Source organism: Ziziphus jujuba, chromosome 12 (genome assembly GCF_031755915.1).
Source record: "Ziziphus jujuba cultivar Dongzao chromosome 12, ASM3175591v1".
Classification (NCBI taxonomy): domain Eukaryota; kingdom Viridiplantae; phylum Streptophyta; class Magnoliopsida; order Rosales; family Rhamnaceae; genus Ziziphus; species Ziziphus jujuba.
The window spans coordinates 9,180,406-9,196,932 of NC_083390.1; the positions used below are offsets into that span (position 1 = coordinate 9,180,406).

The 16,527-nt window shown below is 29.1% G+C and overlaps 1 protein-coding gene across 1 annotated transcript; it reads left to right on the forward strand.

The window, feature by feature from the left end:
- Positions 1-13,289: 13,289 nt before the first annotated feature.
- LOC107428795 (linamarin synthase 1) lies at positions 13,290-15,990 on the forward strand. The gene is made up of 2 exons (XM_016039384.3): positions 13,290-13,893; positions 14,759-15,990. Exons 1-2 carry the CDS (start codon positions 13,386-13,388, stop codon positions 15,700-15,702), a joined length of 1,452 nt encoding a protein of 483 aa, XP_015894870.1. The 5' UTR covers positions 13,290-13,385; the 3' UTR covers positions 15,703-15,990.
- The last annotated feature ends 537 nt before the right edge of the window (positions 15,991-16,527 follow it).

Sequence of the window (16,527 nt, forward strand, 5' to 3'; positions counted from 1 at the left end):
ATCACACTTTTTCATGTTAGCAAATAACATTTTCTTCCAAAGAATATTTAAAACTTGCGAAAGATGTCCTACATGCTCATCAAGATTTTTGCTATATACTAACATATCAACAAAATACACAACCACAAATTTTCCAATAAATGGATGCATGACATGATTCATTAACCTCATAAAAGTGCTAGATACATTAGTTAAACCAAAAGGCACGACTAACCATTCGTACAATCCATATTTAGTTTTAAATGTAGTCTTTCATTCATCACCCTCTTTCATCCTAATTTTATGATACCCACTCCTAAGGTCAATTTTACTAAACATGCATGCACCATGTAATTCATCAAACATATCATCTAATCTAGAAATTGGATGTCTATATTTAATAGTTATATTATTAATAGCCTTACAATCAACACACACACACCATGAACCATCTTTCTTAGGCACTAATAAAACAGGGATAGCACATGGAATCATGCTCTCACGAATACAACATTTGTCAAGTAACTTACTTACCTATCTTTGTAACTCCTTTGTCTCCTTGGGATTACTCCTATATGCAGGCCTATTAGGAATTGCAGCTCCTGGTACAAAATCAATTTGATGTTCAATCCCTCAGATAAGTGGTAATCCATTAGGAATCTCCTCTGGAAAGACATCTTCAAAATCTTATAAAAAAGAAGAAATGGAACTTGGCAATTCAAGCTCTTCATGGTTAGCCTAATCATTTAGATAAACATCTTTATAAATCATAGCCAGCAATGGTTTATCACTCACGAATGCCTTTTTAATCTCACTCAAGCTAAGATAAAAACTCTCCTTTTTCTTTTCTGTCCTTTCTTTTTCCTTCCCACTCTTGGCCCCACAATTTTTCTCTCACTCGCGGCTTTTTCACTATTTTCCACCCTCTCGGCTTTTTCCTTATTTTTCCACTCAATTTCAGTTTTAGAAGACTTACCTTTGATGAAAGAACTGTCCTTACCTCTTTTCTCAATTGATGAAGCCGTAGGTGCCATACTTGCCCTCTCTTTTAGCTTTTTGGCCTCCCTTCTTTGTTGCATTTGAAGTTGGTATCTAAATACTTCCTTTGGGGTTAATGGCTCCAGCTTGATCTTCTTTTTCTTAAATTTAAATATAATGGAATTCTCTCTACCATGATGTATGATATCTTTATCAAATTGCATGGCCTACCCAATAAAATATGGCCAGCATGCATGGAAAGAACATCATATAAAACAACATCCATATATTTATCAATGCTGAATTTTACCTTGACTTGTTTGCTCATTTTCATCACACCACTATCGTTAAGCCATTGTAATCTATATGGTTCGGGATGTTTAATGGTTGTTAACCCTAACTTCTCAACTACCACATTACTAATTACATTAACACAACTTCCATTATCAATTATCATGCTACAAATTTTACCTTAAATTTAACATCGGGTATAGAAGAGGTTCTTTCTTTGGACTTGGTCTTCATCTTTATATACGATTAAAACCCTCCTTGAAACCAAGCTCAATTCGACTTTTGAAGCTTTGAGAGTCTCAGCTTCTCCATGTTCTTCAACATCAATTTCTTCCTCATCTAGTTCGGCTTCTCCTTCACTTTCTTCACTTTCATATTCTAACTCCCCATTGCATTTCATCACCGTAATTCTTCTATTTGGACATTGATTGGCAATGTATCCTTGCCTCTAGTACTTAACCAAACAATATCTCTAGTTCTAGAAGGTTTAGAATCAGATTTACCTTCAAACCTTGGTGCTTGTGCAAATTCGGCCTTAACCTTCTTTCTTCGTTGATTAGTGTTTTCATCTCCTTGCTTCAGTTTTGTCCTTGCTTCATAGGTGGGATTGCTTCTCAAAACACTTGAATTAATTCTCCCATTGTTAGAAATACCTCCAAACCGTGAGCTTGCACTCCTCCTCTTAAATTGGTTTTCAATTTTTATGGCCACATGTAGCATCTCTTCCAATTCTACATATTGTTGTAGCTCCACTTGCTTGGCTATCTCACGATTTAATCCTCCTAGAAACTGTGCCATGGTTGTCTCATGTTCCTCATTCATGCTCAATCTCATCATGAGCATCTTCATCTCCTTGTAGTAGTCTTCCATGGTCCTACTTCCTTGAGTTAATGATTGAAGCTTTTGATGTACCAACCTATGGTAATGACTTGGTACAAACCTCTTTCTCATGGCCCCTTTCATTTGTCGCCAAATTGTAATAGATTCATCTCCAACTCTTCTTCGGGTACTTTTCTCATTAGTCTACCATTGGAATGCATAATGTCCAAATTTCAAAGCAGCCACTTTCGCCTTCTTTGCCTCGAAATAGTTATGGAAATCAAATATCATCTCCATATGCTCCTCCCACTCTAAGCATGCCTCTTGATCACTTTTGCACAAAAATGGTGGGATGTTCACTTTAACATTCCCAAGGTCATCATCCTCATCTCTAGCTTACCTCCCACGATTTTACCTTCCTTGGAATGCAAAAATATCATCAAACTCCTCTTCTAGATTGTCTCCAAAATTACCTTCCTCAAATCCTTCCCTAGGACATCCACGACCTCCTCAACCTCGTCCTTGGCCTCCATTGAAATCCACCCTAGGACTCGACCCACCTTGTGAATTCTCAAATCTGTCCATTCTTTGATCTAGGTGGTCAAAGCAAACATTCATCCTTTAGAGTTATTCCAAATCGCCATCATGTCGGTAGGTTCACCTCCACTTCTCATTGCTCGAGATTCACCCTTGAACCCTACAAATTCCTCTTCAATAATTCTTAATGAGCCATCTCCTCTTCTCATTCTTGAATCTGCCATGTTAGTATAAATAATGCAAAAATCCTTTCCAAAATCACTCCCTCATATGTTTCACTCAAACAAGGTCTTGACACTCGTGTTTGCACACTAGTTTTGGGTTTTAACCCTCTTTTAAGCTCACACTCTCTTGCATTTTTCCACTCAAAGAATTATCTCAAAGTTTTAATTAAAACACACACAAAATAGCAACTAGATCACTAGTATGCCTTAATTAAACTTATCAACAAAACAGCAACTAAAACAAATAAATACTGAGTGAATTGACAAAACCTAATCTCGGCCTAACTAACCAAAAATAAGGTAAATCAACAAGCAATTTTTGAAATTAATAAGGAGCAGACTAGAGTATTAAAAAAATTAAAAATTTGAGGATAAAATTTAGGAAAGAGATTCAAACAATGAACAAGAACAATTTTGAACAAAATATGAAATAGTTGTTGGTTGTAGTTCTCGTAATTTTAAGTTTTTTTTGTTCGAATTCTTTACCAATTTTAATCCAAACAATTTTAGCACTCAAAATTCAAATTTCCAGCAGCCAATGTTGAATGAAACAGTAGCAACTCCAACAATTCTAAAGCAAACAATATTCAAACCTTTCAAACTTCAAAACCAGCCTTTTGTGCAGTAATTTTTTTTTTATTCGGCTTTTCTTCCTTTCTCTTTTTTTTTTTTAATTATTCACAGATTGTAAACACAAACTCCAACAGCAAGAAACAACAGCAAAATTGCAATTTCAAATGCCAAATTTCCACCAAACCCGAGACAAACTTTCAACAAAAACAAATTGGAAAAATGCGTAGGTTTTATGCAATATGTTCTCAAACTCCTCTTTTTTTTTCTTTTCTTTTTTGAATATATGAATGCAACTAATTTAAGATTAAAACAGCAAAAAAAAATCAACAATAACCCAAATTACGAAGAACTAATATGCAAAATAACCAACAAACTAGGAAACAAAAATTTAGATAATATAAAAGACAAATTCGGCTATGAAGACAAAAAAAAAAATATTTTTTTTTTAATATGCAAAACATGGATAGATAGGAAACAACCTTAACCTAATGTTAAAATTTTAGAATAACACAAAACAAAATAAAACAAATAAGATAGATCAAAGCTGAACAAAATTCGGCTCTAATACCAAATGATACGAACCTAGGTCGACTGGCTCTTAAACCCGTATTATATTAGCCCGAATCACAATTAAATTCAGATTTTAATGATCACTTTAATTCCTAATTAACTTGTGATTAAAAATCTTGGTGTAAGATGAAAACGTCACAATAGGTGATGGATATCCTATTGATAAGTTAAACTAAAATACTTTATTTCTATTAGATGTTTTAGGTGCTCAAAGAAAACAAAAAATTTTTTTTTCTCACAAATATTTTTTTATATGAATAATGTACTTAAATTTTATTAAAAAATAAGCCTTTAAATAGGCTAAGGTTCACAAAAAAAAACCCTAAAACACTAGGTTAAAACTGGCCATAGAGATTAGGAAACAATGGTGTTGGCCAAATTTCAATCATTTCCTAATCTAAGTTGGATTAATTAATTCTTTTATTTGAAATAGGAATTAATTAATTTTACAATTAAAATAATAAACCATCAACTTTCCTAAACTAATTTGTTTAGCAAATAAATAAATAAATAACAAAATAAAGACTATTTCTTAAAACAAAAGTCAAATGTTCAAATTAAAAAACTAGTTGACTAGTTTGTCAAACAAGCTGTCTTTGACCAATCACCAGCTAGATTAGGCTCCAAAATCAACTTTCATATGCCATGTAGGATGCCAAATAGGATTAATATTGATTTTCATATGTTGCCTCTTGATTGGAATAAGTCAAACTTGCTTGATCAATAAAAAAAATCAAAATCAGCATCAAAATGAGCATTTTCGGTCAAAAAGATGAGTTATGTGCACAAGTGGAACTTAAATGCTTTTGCTTCTGCCTTAATATGATTACATGGCCTCTTAATGATATCAATTGAGTTCATAAAATGTTGGATCCATTCATTGCTGCCCGTAGTCCACAGATGCACCAAAATAGTTTCCCGGTGCATCACAGTCTTCATCACTTGGATGCATGAAACGGGCTTTAGTTTTTCGGATATTGGCATGCCCTCTTGAACTTGAATCATATCTTGTATGAAGCTAATCAGATTGTCCTTAAATCTCTTAGTTTGTGCCTAGTGATTGATTCCGTCTTCATTTATACAGGATCAGTATTCCAATGGATAGTCGATTGTATGGGTACGTACTGATTCTTATCACCCCAGACCATACATTGCTACTTGCTTAGTAAGATTCTCCAAACATATAATATTACTACCCCAGCGGAAAGTCACGAGTACGGACGGATTCTTATCACCCCATACCATACATTGCTACTTGCTTAGTAAGATTCTCCAAACATATAATATTATATTTATATAAAATAAATATTAGTATAGTGGCAATGTTGTTAAGTAATGAGACAATTGAAATAAGAATTTGTATGGATAACCGCATATATGTAACCAAAAAAATAAATAAATAAATAAATATTGACTTTATAAAAGAGTTTGTCTTTTAGTAGAGAATTCCGAATTTAATTAAATTTAAAATGTTTTCATTTTCAAATACTTATTAATTAATTATATTATCAAATTGTTAATTCAATTTAAATTTAAAAATTTTAAATGATATCTTAAAACTCTTAATATTTTGCATGTAAGAATCCTTGTTTTAAAAATTCTTGCTATAGAACTATGACTCCATAACTGGATTTTCACTTCTGACAATGTTTTTTTTGAAAATATATATATATATATATATTATAATAATAATAATAAAAGAGGAAAAAGAATATATTGCTATTGTAACCTATTCACGATGTATATTATCTCATACTTTGTGTCGTGGGATCTTCAACGTTCACGTAGGGTAATCATACTCCAAGCATCGCTTTGATACTTACACGCGGCGAGCTTATCAGTGGCCACAAGCAGTGGAAACATTACCTTTGGAATGCGTACAAGCACGTGTCGACCAAGTGGGCGATGACCCAACAGTTTGTCATTGAGTGACCTAAAAGCTGTTATACCGTCACCTGCTAATCTGCTAATGCGCCCCACCGACGCTACAATTTGTTATTAATTTAAATTGTTATTATTAAAACAATTATTTTTAAAAATTTTAAATAAAAAATAATAAAATTAAATATTTCAGTTAAAATGTATTATATATATATAATAATAATTATGATAAGTAATAAAAGTTTAAAAATATATAATTCCCAAATAAATTCTAACTTTTTCAGATAAAAATATATAAAAACAGAGCTTTACCAAGTATATATATATATAAACTGAGAATTTTCTTTGAAATATATCTCCCATACATGCTTGGAAGGACGTGTAAATTTGAAACACTAGAATTATTTATCAATGAATTCACTAGATATTTATAAAAAGAAATTAGATTGCTCCTTTGGAATAATGGCACTGTTTCTTTACATAGAATACAGAGTTGAATAAGCTCTTTCAACTAAAAAAAAAAAAAAAAGTTCAATAAGCTCAACTTTCAAAAATCTACTAGATTAGTTAATAAATGAGCTTTGCTTTTCAAATTATATGGGATAATTTTTATCATTTATAATAATTTATTCCAATTTCAATATTTCAAAATTACAATTTTGCAACTATAAATGTAAATAATTTATTAATTGAGACAGCTACACTTATGATATAAAATTAATTGTTCAAATATATATATACAGTAATGATCACATGAGCTACGAGATATCTAACTCTTTTTTATCATTAGCTAATCAGAGGTAGGATAAGTAAATCATATGTGGTAATATTAATTTAAAGAATATTTATTTTAGTTTTTCAATATTATATACCTATTAAAAAAAATGAACCTTTTAATAGAAGTCAAAATAAATTTTCATATGGTACTTAAATGGCCCTAGATTTTTCTTTTTTAAAAATTAAAAATTTTATCCCCATTTAATTTCGTATTGCATCAAACATGACCCCCCCAAAATCTAACCAACTGAATCAAGTATATATATATATATATATATTTGTATAGGCTAAAATACATTAGCTCCCTAAAGTATCATATGCTTTCCACTTTACCTTTAAAATTTTTAAAAATATCAATTATCTTCGGGATTATTGTTTTTCGTTTTTTTGGTCAGTATAGTCCAATTTATAGATTTGGCAAAAACTAAGCATGCACACTGATTCTAATTTTAAAAACTGATTTTGGTTATTGAAAATTATTTAATTTGACAGTGATTAAAAGATAAGATGTTAAAATCTCATTCTTTTTGTATTATGTGTAAAGTAACACTCAAATTTTAAATTTTTTTTTTTTTGTGCAACACTTTTTAATAAAAAGTTCTTAAGAAAAAAAAAATGTTATTGAAAATAGATGCTAACAAAAGACACTACTAAAAATCAAAAAAATAAAAATTAAAAAAATTAAAAAAAAATAAAAATAAAATAAAAAAGGATACTAAACGTACCCTTTTAACTTCTAACTGCTCTAGAATTATTGCGGTTGGATTAGGCCATTTTGAATCAAAACATGAGTTTGACTTGCATTACGTATTCTGAAAAATTAAAAAGAAGATGAGTCAAATATATTGATAAAAAGTATTGGTATATGGAATGAGTCATTTTACTTTATATGATAGAATTAACAAATTTTATTTATTTATTTATTTCAATTGGAGATTTTAAATTTAATTTGTATGTGGTAATTTTGTTTTCCAACGTATTTTTTACCAAATAATGTAATCTCATTTCACTGGTTAAAAAAAAAATAAATAACAATATAAATTAAACTTGGATAAGCAAAATTTAATACAAGTCAGTTATATTTTACTCATTTATATCATATCATATGCTAAATGCAGTTGATTTTTGTGCCCATAATATTTCAAATCACGCATTTATTGCAAATAATCAGATTACACACTTTCAATGTAAAAAATTTAGATAAAATAGATCATTTAAGTGATTAAGTATATCTGTTTATGTTCATTAAAATATGAATTTAAATTATAACATATGAGTAGAAATTTTAGATAATTTATAAATTAACTAATTTGTTCAGAAAAATGTAAAAGATTTAAACCAAAAAAAAAAATTAAATAAAAAACCTTTTAAAAAATTGCGTACCTTGCGAGAAGAGATAATTCAAGGGAACCAATCAACCTAACACCCCAAACCATACGTTGCTACTTGCTTGCCAGATTATTTTGAAACCAAAAAAATATCTACAACATAAAATCGACATTAGGAGAGTGACAATGTTGAAAACGAAAATCATAAAAATCTATTTTTATTAACCTTTAAATCTTTTTAAAAATTAAAAATAAAAATTAAGATTAGAAGATGTATTTAGAACATATATAAATTTTAAATTGAATTTATTTTTTTTTAAAATGTAATACTTTAGTATATTTATATAAATTTTAAATATATTTTTAAATTTTAATTTTAAAAAATAATATAAAATTAATAATAAAAATTATTATAAGTAGAAACAGTTCTAACTTTAAACTTTTGACTTAATACCTAAATATTTTTTGGTGAATAAATTATATGACTTAATATTTGGAGTTTCAGATATGACTACGGCTTTTCAGAAAAGGGCAAAATAAAAAGACTATATATATATATATATAATATGACTATTGCCACCTAGTGATGGGGTATGTGTTATCCCATACGAAACGATTTATTTAGAAAGCCTCGTGTCGCGGGATCTACACCGTCACATAGGTTAATCAAAGTGCAATTATTGTTTTGATACTTAAAACGCAGCGAGCTTATCTGACGCAATAAGCAGTGGATATATTACCTTGTCCTTTGGAATGCGCGTGATACAGTTACAAATTCTAGCACGCGTTGACTATGAGAAATATCATCTTACTGTTTGTCATTGACTGGGTCACGCTGTCATATCCTGTACAATCCAAAAGATTCCGTCGCCTGCTAGTGGACCCCATCCTTTTATGTTCATCGACGGCTAGAATTTGTTTGGATATTTTCTATAATTCGAATATGTGGGGTCCCTAGTAAATTCCAACTTTTTTGGGTCAAAAGTAAATTTCGAACCTTTATTAATATATATATATATATATATATTAATATATATACACACATACATATTCCAACCTTTTCATAGAAAAATATGTAAAAGCAGAGAATTTTTTAGAGCTACTAGAACTTTTGAAAAAAAATATATACACATATATATTCCAACCTTTTCATAGAAAAATATGTAAAAGCAGAGAATTTTTTAGAGCTACTAGAACTTTTGAAAAAAACAAATATATATATATATATATATATGTGTGGAAATTTTATGATGAAAACGATCCATATGAAAATCGTAGTATTAATAATGGTTTTTCATAGTATGAACGGTGGTTTTTTAGAAAATCGTCACCAATACTATAAAAAATTATTATTAATACTGTAATTCATATGAGAACTGTTTGTACCATAGATGAACTGTATATCTAAGACCAATTATGTTTCTAAGGTAGTGTAAATCGTGGAAATTTGGAAAGAAAATAAGATAAATTTTATCCATGTATCTCTCCAAGTGGTTCGGAGAAACATAAGAATTATTTATTTATTTTTATTTTCTGTAGATCAATCAATATACTAGATATTTACCAAAAAGGTAATCAATCCACTTGATTGGTCCAATCCACTTGATTGGTCCTCTTGGATTTTTTTATAATAAAGAGTTCAATACGCCAGCGAAGAAGAAAAATCCACTAGTTTAGTAAATAATTGAGCTTTGCTTTTCAATTATGTATTTTGACCATATACGCATACATTATGGGAAGGTTCTCTGAACCAATTCAATTTTTTAAAATAATATTTAAGATTGGGCCATATATGTGCACTTTGTGGAAAGGTTCTCCGAACCAATTTAGTTTTTTAAAATAGTATTTAAGATGAGTTTTGTTATTTGTTATGATGATGAGTATTAATTTATTTAATAAATTTTAATTAGAATATTTGATTTTGTTATTTTTATAGTAAAATTTTAAGTAAACTATTTAATATTAATTATTTTAAGTGTCGTCTGATATATAAGTTTTATGGGTGATGATTGACTAAAAACGTGACAAGTAGAATTTTTCTATCAAAGAAATAATCTTGGTTATTGAAAATTATCTAATATGTCTGTGGATAAAAGATAATATGTTAAAATCTCATAAAGAGGAGAAAAAAAAAAAACAAAAAAAAACAAAACATTGCTATTTGTTTGATAAAAAATTAAAAAGTGTTTTCTTAATTACAAAAAACAGTGTCGATTTCTTTTTTTTTTAAAAAAAAAAAACGTGTAGGTGCCTTTTCCAAATAATACTGCAAAATAAAAATAATATGGTGCATTAATTAAAATATCAACTTACCGAAAATAACATTATTATTATTTTAAATGAACACTCCCTTCTTCTTCTTGAAACACTTTTTCATGAAAGTTCTGAAGAAAAAAATTGTTACAGAAAATAAATGCTAATAAATAATAATAATAATAATAATAATAAATGCTAATAAAAATACACTACCAAATATACCCTTTAACTTCTTATCTTTCTACATTTTTTTTTGTCTATGGTTAGATTAGGCCTTTTTAATGACTGAATTAAAAAAAAAAAAAAACATGAGTTTGATTTACAATACATGTTCTGAAAAATAAAAGAGGATGAGTGGAATTAGTCATTTTACTTTATATGATAGAATTAATAATTTTTTTTTCTTTTTTCTTTTTTTTTTCAATTGGAGCTTTTAATTGTAATTTGCATATAGTAATTTTGTTTTCCAATTTATTATTTATCAAATGATGCAATATCATTTAATTGGTTAAAAAATAATACAAATTAAATATGGGTAAGTAAAACTCAAATAGTCAATATATAATATTACGCCATTTCTTATATAAATAGAGCTGATGATTCTGGGAGTTATGCATCATATTACTATAAATTGAAGCATAAGAACACATAATTAGTTATAATTTATATAAGCGGGAACAAACACTACAACAAATCTGGGATTCAGCAACAATGATTATGGCTATGAAATTAATTATTTTCTGAACATAATTATAAGAAACGTAAAAATACTAAAAATATATATATAATTACCTTGATTTCTTTATAAGTAGTTACAATAATTAAACCATTGATTTGAAGATAACACCTGATCTGTGAAAAAAACTTGTTTGTACTTTGATAATTCACTACTTTTTTTTTTTTTTTGGTTAGTAAGAATAATTAACTTTCATTTAAAAATTATACTTCAAAATGAATAACCATCTTATAAAAAACTTAAGCCCTCTGAGCTAGTGCGCCTTTTGTATGCCCCCTAAATTACATAAAGTTTCATTTTGCTTCTTTAATTATTATTTTCTATTACTTTAATCATTTGGATTTTCAAGGCATGAATTTAATAAAATTAACTATATTACAATTTATGTAACTCTAATAATAAACTTATTACCAAAAAAGACTCAAACGATAAACTGATTTATTATGTTATTTTTAATTTTCAAATTATGCCACTTTAAGTTTGTTAATTTTTTAAACTCAAAATCACATGTTTAGATTAATGTAACAAAAAAAATAATTTAGATCCATTTATTATAATTATTATTATTATAAAAACGCTATTTGTTATCATTAGTAAATTATTATCAGTGGAACCACTATATCTTATAGTAATTTGAATGGTTATTATTGTTTTAGAATAAAAAATAATATAATTATATAATTCTAATTAATATTTATTATATAAACTAGTTATGGTAACTGTAGTGAAAAATAATAAAATCCTTATTTTATGAGTAGCAAAATAGAGAAAACAAAAAAGAAAAAAAAAAAAGAGATAATAGTTGACAATGGTAAATTGTAATTATCCATATATATATATATATATATATATAAGTAAATATATATATATATATATATATATTTTTGATGATTTAGGAAGGGGGAATTTAGTACTATATCTAGAACATAATACTTAAAAAAGTTACTACCAATATTACTATTTTTCACGTGCAACTTAAATTATTATTAATTTTGTTCTTTTATTAGTGCCATGTTGACAATTGGGCTTATAGTCACGTCTAAATAATATTAGGAACTCCTACATATTTTGTCCCATGGTAAAGTATTGAATTTAAAAGAGAGTAAAATTGATTATTTATTGATATGCTATATTATATATATTGGAAAAAGGCTCCATTTTTATTATTATTATCGAATGAATTTAATCCATATCTGCACATATACATAGAAAGATCAGGCATTGTCATTAGATTGCTGCATAGAAAGATCAGGCATTGTCATTAGATTGTCCTACTCGCAATGTCATTGTCTTTTGGAAAATGACCATTTAGGCTTTTAATTTTTTCCCTTTTTTCAAAAACAAAGATCCTCATGATTTTTATATTTTGTTAAAATAATATAATGACGTCGCCTATTGTTTTTTAAAAAAAAAAAAGAAAGAAAAAAAAAACTACATACATGTCAACAAAATTATTAGTTATTCAACTTTTAAAAATAAAAATGTGTATATATATATATATAATATATATATATATATACACAAAATTCTCTTATGTTAATGAATTATAAATAATACGCTTCTAAAATCTATGAACATAAAAATGAGCCACATCATGCGTGATGTGACATATTGATCAATAATACATAACTAAAAGTTTAATTATAGACATGACAACCTGTGGCTCTTACTTTGTGGATGCTTTTTATTATAAATTAAGAGAAAATTTTATAAAATTAAATATATTTAAAAAAATTATAAGAAAATAAAAAAAATAGTTGTAAAGAATAATTTTTTCTAGCACATGTACCATAGGGTTTCACTTTATATAATATTATTTTAGATATTTTTATTATTTTTTTTACAGTATATTTACCCATCCCTCAATCATGGAACATGTAATGTATAAAACAAAAGAATAATGATTGAGTTTTCGATTTTTTGAAAGAAGAATAATTATTGATGGTTGGAATCATTTTCTTTTCAATAACACTACAAAATTTTCTTAAATTTGTAAATTGTAAGTACAAAGTTAACAAATTTACTTTTCATTTTTATTTGGTGCTTTACCAAATTAACCTTTCGATTGGATTTGTATTATTTGTTACAAATAGTGATGATTATTGATATAGGACTATTATTATTTACATAGATTATTTATTTATTGGTTGCCTTTAATTATATAATGATTTTTTATTCTAAAAAATCTAATTTTAAAAAAATAAATTATTTTAAACAATTATTTAAATTACTAAATAGTATATGGATTCTAAATATCTTTTGACTAAGAGTGACAAAAGCGGAAAAGTCAGTCATTTTTTTTCTATATAAAGGATCAAACTAAAGAAGCTTAAGCACACCAAGCAAGAAAAGCAAAGCCAGCTAATTTTCCCATCTCTATAAGCCTTTTTTTTTTTTTTTTTTTTTTTTTTCCATACCAAAAAAAAAAATAAAAAAATGGGTTCTATTGTATCCGAAAACCCTCATTTGGTTTGCATTCCATTCCCAGCACAAGGCCATGTTAACCCATTCATGCAAATGGCTAAGCTTCTTCATGCCAGAGGCTTTTTCATAACCTTTGTTTACACTGAGTTTAACCATAGCCGTTTGCTCCGATCAAAAGGACCAGAGGCTGTGAAAAACTCACCCGGTTTCCGATTCGAAACGATTCCCGACGGTGTTCCACCGTCGAACCCGGATGCCACTCAGAGTGTGACCGAGCTTCTGTATTATACTCAGAAACACTCTGTGGCTCCTCTGAGAGATCTGATTAAAAGACTGAATGCCACTGAGGGTATTCCTCCTGTTGGATGTATAATCTCTGATGGGATTATGTGTTTTTCCATCAAAGTTGCCAGAGAACTTAAGATTCCTGAAGTTCAGTTTTGGACTGCTTCAACTTGTGGTCTCATGGCCTATCTTCAGTTTGGTGACCTTGTCCAAAAAGGAATTTACCCATTAAAAGGTATATTATAGACCACTTTATTCTCCTAGGCATCACTGTTCATGAGCAAAAATTTTCAGTGTTTCCGGAGCACTGTTCTCTCCCACCACACCATTGTCCTCTTCTCTCCCAAATAAGTGATACCCATACATGCGGGATCCACTTATTTGTGCCAAACAGACGGACTCCACAACATTTCTCTCTTTTCTCACAAATAAATGATACCCATGCATATGGGATTCACTCCTTTGTGAAAGAAGGGAGCAGTACTTCCGGAAACACTGGAACTTTTTTTTACTTAACAAAAAATAGAATATACACCCAGGAGAAAAGGGTTGATATTATATATTTTGCTGTTTGCTTTTTTGTTCTTGAATAGGATATTTTGACATTTAAAAAAAAAAAAAAAAAAAAAAAAAAACCTCATTTTACTTTTTTTTTTTTTTTTTTTTTCTATTTTTTAATTTTTTATTTCTGGTAGAAAGAGTTTAGGATTCTATCAAAAAAAAAAAGAAAAAAGAAAAAAAAAGGACCTCATTTGGATATTGCCGTTCATTTTTGCTGGGCATCACGACATATCACCGTTAACGGAATGTATGGTAGGATGCTGAAGACAACCAAAAATATAAAAAAAAAAATAAAAAAATAAAAAAATAAATAAAGAGGACGGCAAGGCCTAGGATTAAAGGGCTAATATTATATTATTTATTATTATATATGTTGGTTTTTGCTATTTTGGCCTTGAGTAAAAAATTTTGACATATAAGATCTCATTTTTACATTTTTTTTTTTTTTAATAATGTCCAGTAAACAAGTTTAATTAGGACTTTAATGGTTTCAAAGTCTCAAAAATGGTTTTAATTCGTTAGGTTTTCTTTTTGGACAGACGAGAGTTTACTCACAAACGGGTATATGAAAACACCATTGGAATGGATACCAGGAATGAAACACATGAGACTCAAAGACATGCCGAGCTTCGTCCGGAGCACAGATCCCAAAGACATAGCCTTCAACAGGTGGCTGGAAGAGGCTCAGGACAATCTGAAATCCGACGCCATCGTCATCAACACGTTCGAGGATTTCGAATCCGAAGTCCTTGAAGCACTGGCTTCCATGTTCCCCAACATCTACAGCATAGGTCCACTCTCATTGCAGGTCAAAAGCTTACCCAAAAACATCGACAGCGACGCGAAAATGCCAAGTTTGTGGAAGGAAAACACTGAGTGCCTCGCTTGGCTGGACAAGCAAAAACCAGATTCCACAGTTTACATAAACTTCGGCAGCATCGCGATGATGACGGAGGATAACCTGAAAGAGTTCGCTTGGGGACTCGCTAATAGTGGCCATCCATTCTTGTGGATACTCCGAAACGATGTCGTTCAAGGGAGCTCCGCCGTTTTGCCTCTCGAGTTCTTGGAGGAGACAAAAGATCGGGGTTTGATAGTGAATTGGGTCCCACAAGAGAAGGTTCTGAAACACCCTTCCGTTGGAGCTTTTCTGACTCACAGCGGTTGGAATTCGACTCTCGAAGGCATCTGCGGCGGGGTTCCGATGATCTGCTGGCCGTTTTTCGCCGAACAGCAGGTGAACTGCAGGTACGCTTGCACCACATGGGGGATAGGTTTGGAGATAAACAGCGTCGTAAAGAGGGAGGAGGTTTGTCGTCTTGTTAAGGAAATGATGGAGGAAGAGACTGGGAAGATTATGAGGAAGAAAGCTAAAGAGTGGAAGAGAAAAGCAGATGAAGCTGTGGGTGAAGGTGGTTCTGCTTGTAAGGATTTTAATCATTTAGTTATGGAGCTTCAGAGGCTGTCGTTTAATGGCCGATGAAAAAACAGCCTTGGTTTATTTATAATTTAGAAAAATATAATAATAATATAATAATAACGATGATGATGACGACGATGATGATGCAAGGCACTTGCTATAATAATGCTGCGTGCATAGCTTAAGAAAATTATTGTATTATGCTATGTGTGCAGTGTATAAAAATTAAGAAAATTAATATATATAGCAGTGTATATGAAAATCTTTATGGCTCATATAATATAAAGTCATATGATTTTCAAGAATAATGTAAACTCTATTTTGATGGAAATGAATTAATAGATTTGATTAGTTTCGAGTGCATTTTTATGGAATTTTATCACATAAGCTCTTATATGTTATTGTATATGATTTAAAATTTCAATATATGTTATATTTAGATTTTACATAATTAGTGTTGATCATTCACTTCAAAAAGTGAAAAATGTTTGGGAATTTTAGCATTTAAGTTTTTCTTTGTTCCTTTCTTCTAACTTACCAAAAACCTATGACCTTAATGGTGTAAGTATAAGGGGCAATACTATAAGGCCAACATTACTTGAGGTACTTTTACAATTAGGAATATATTATCCGTGTTAATTGTTGTTTAATAAAATACCATATAGATAGAACTTAAAAACTCTATATCACCCCCCAATTTAATTATAACAATCAACTAATTTATTAAATTAATTAACAAGTATATATGTGTTATTATTTAATTGGTTAATATATTAATATAATCTATATATGAGTAAGTCTAATGACATATACAACACTTTGTAAATAAGTTAATAGATTGGTTTGTAGTTTTAGTATTATTTATTAAATTATATTTATTTTGCATTT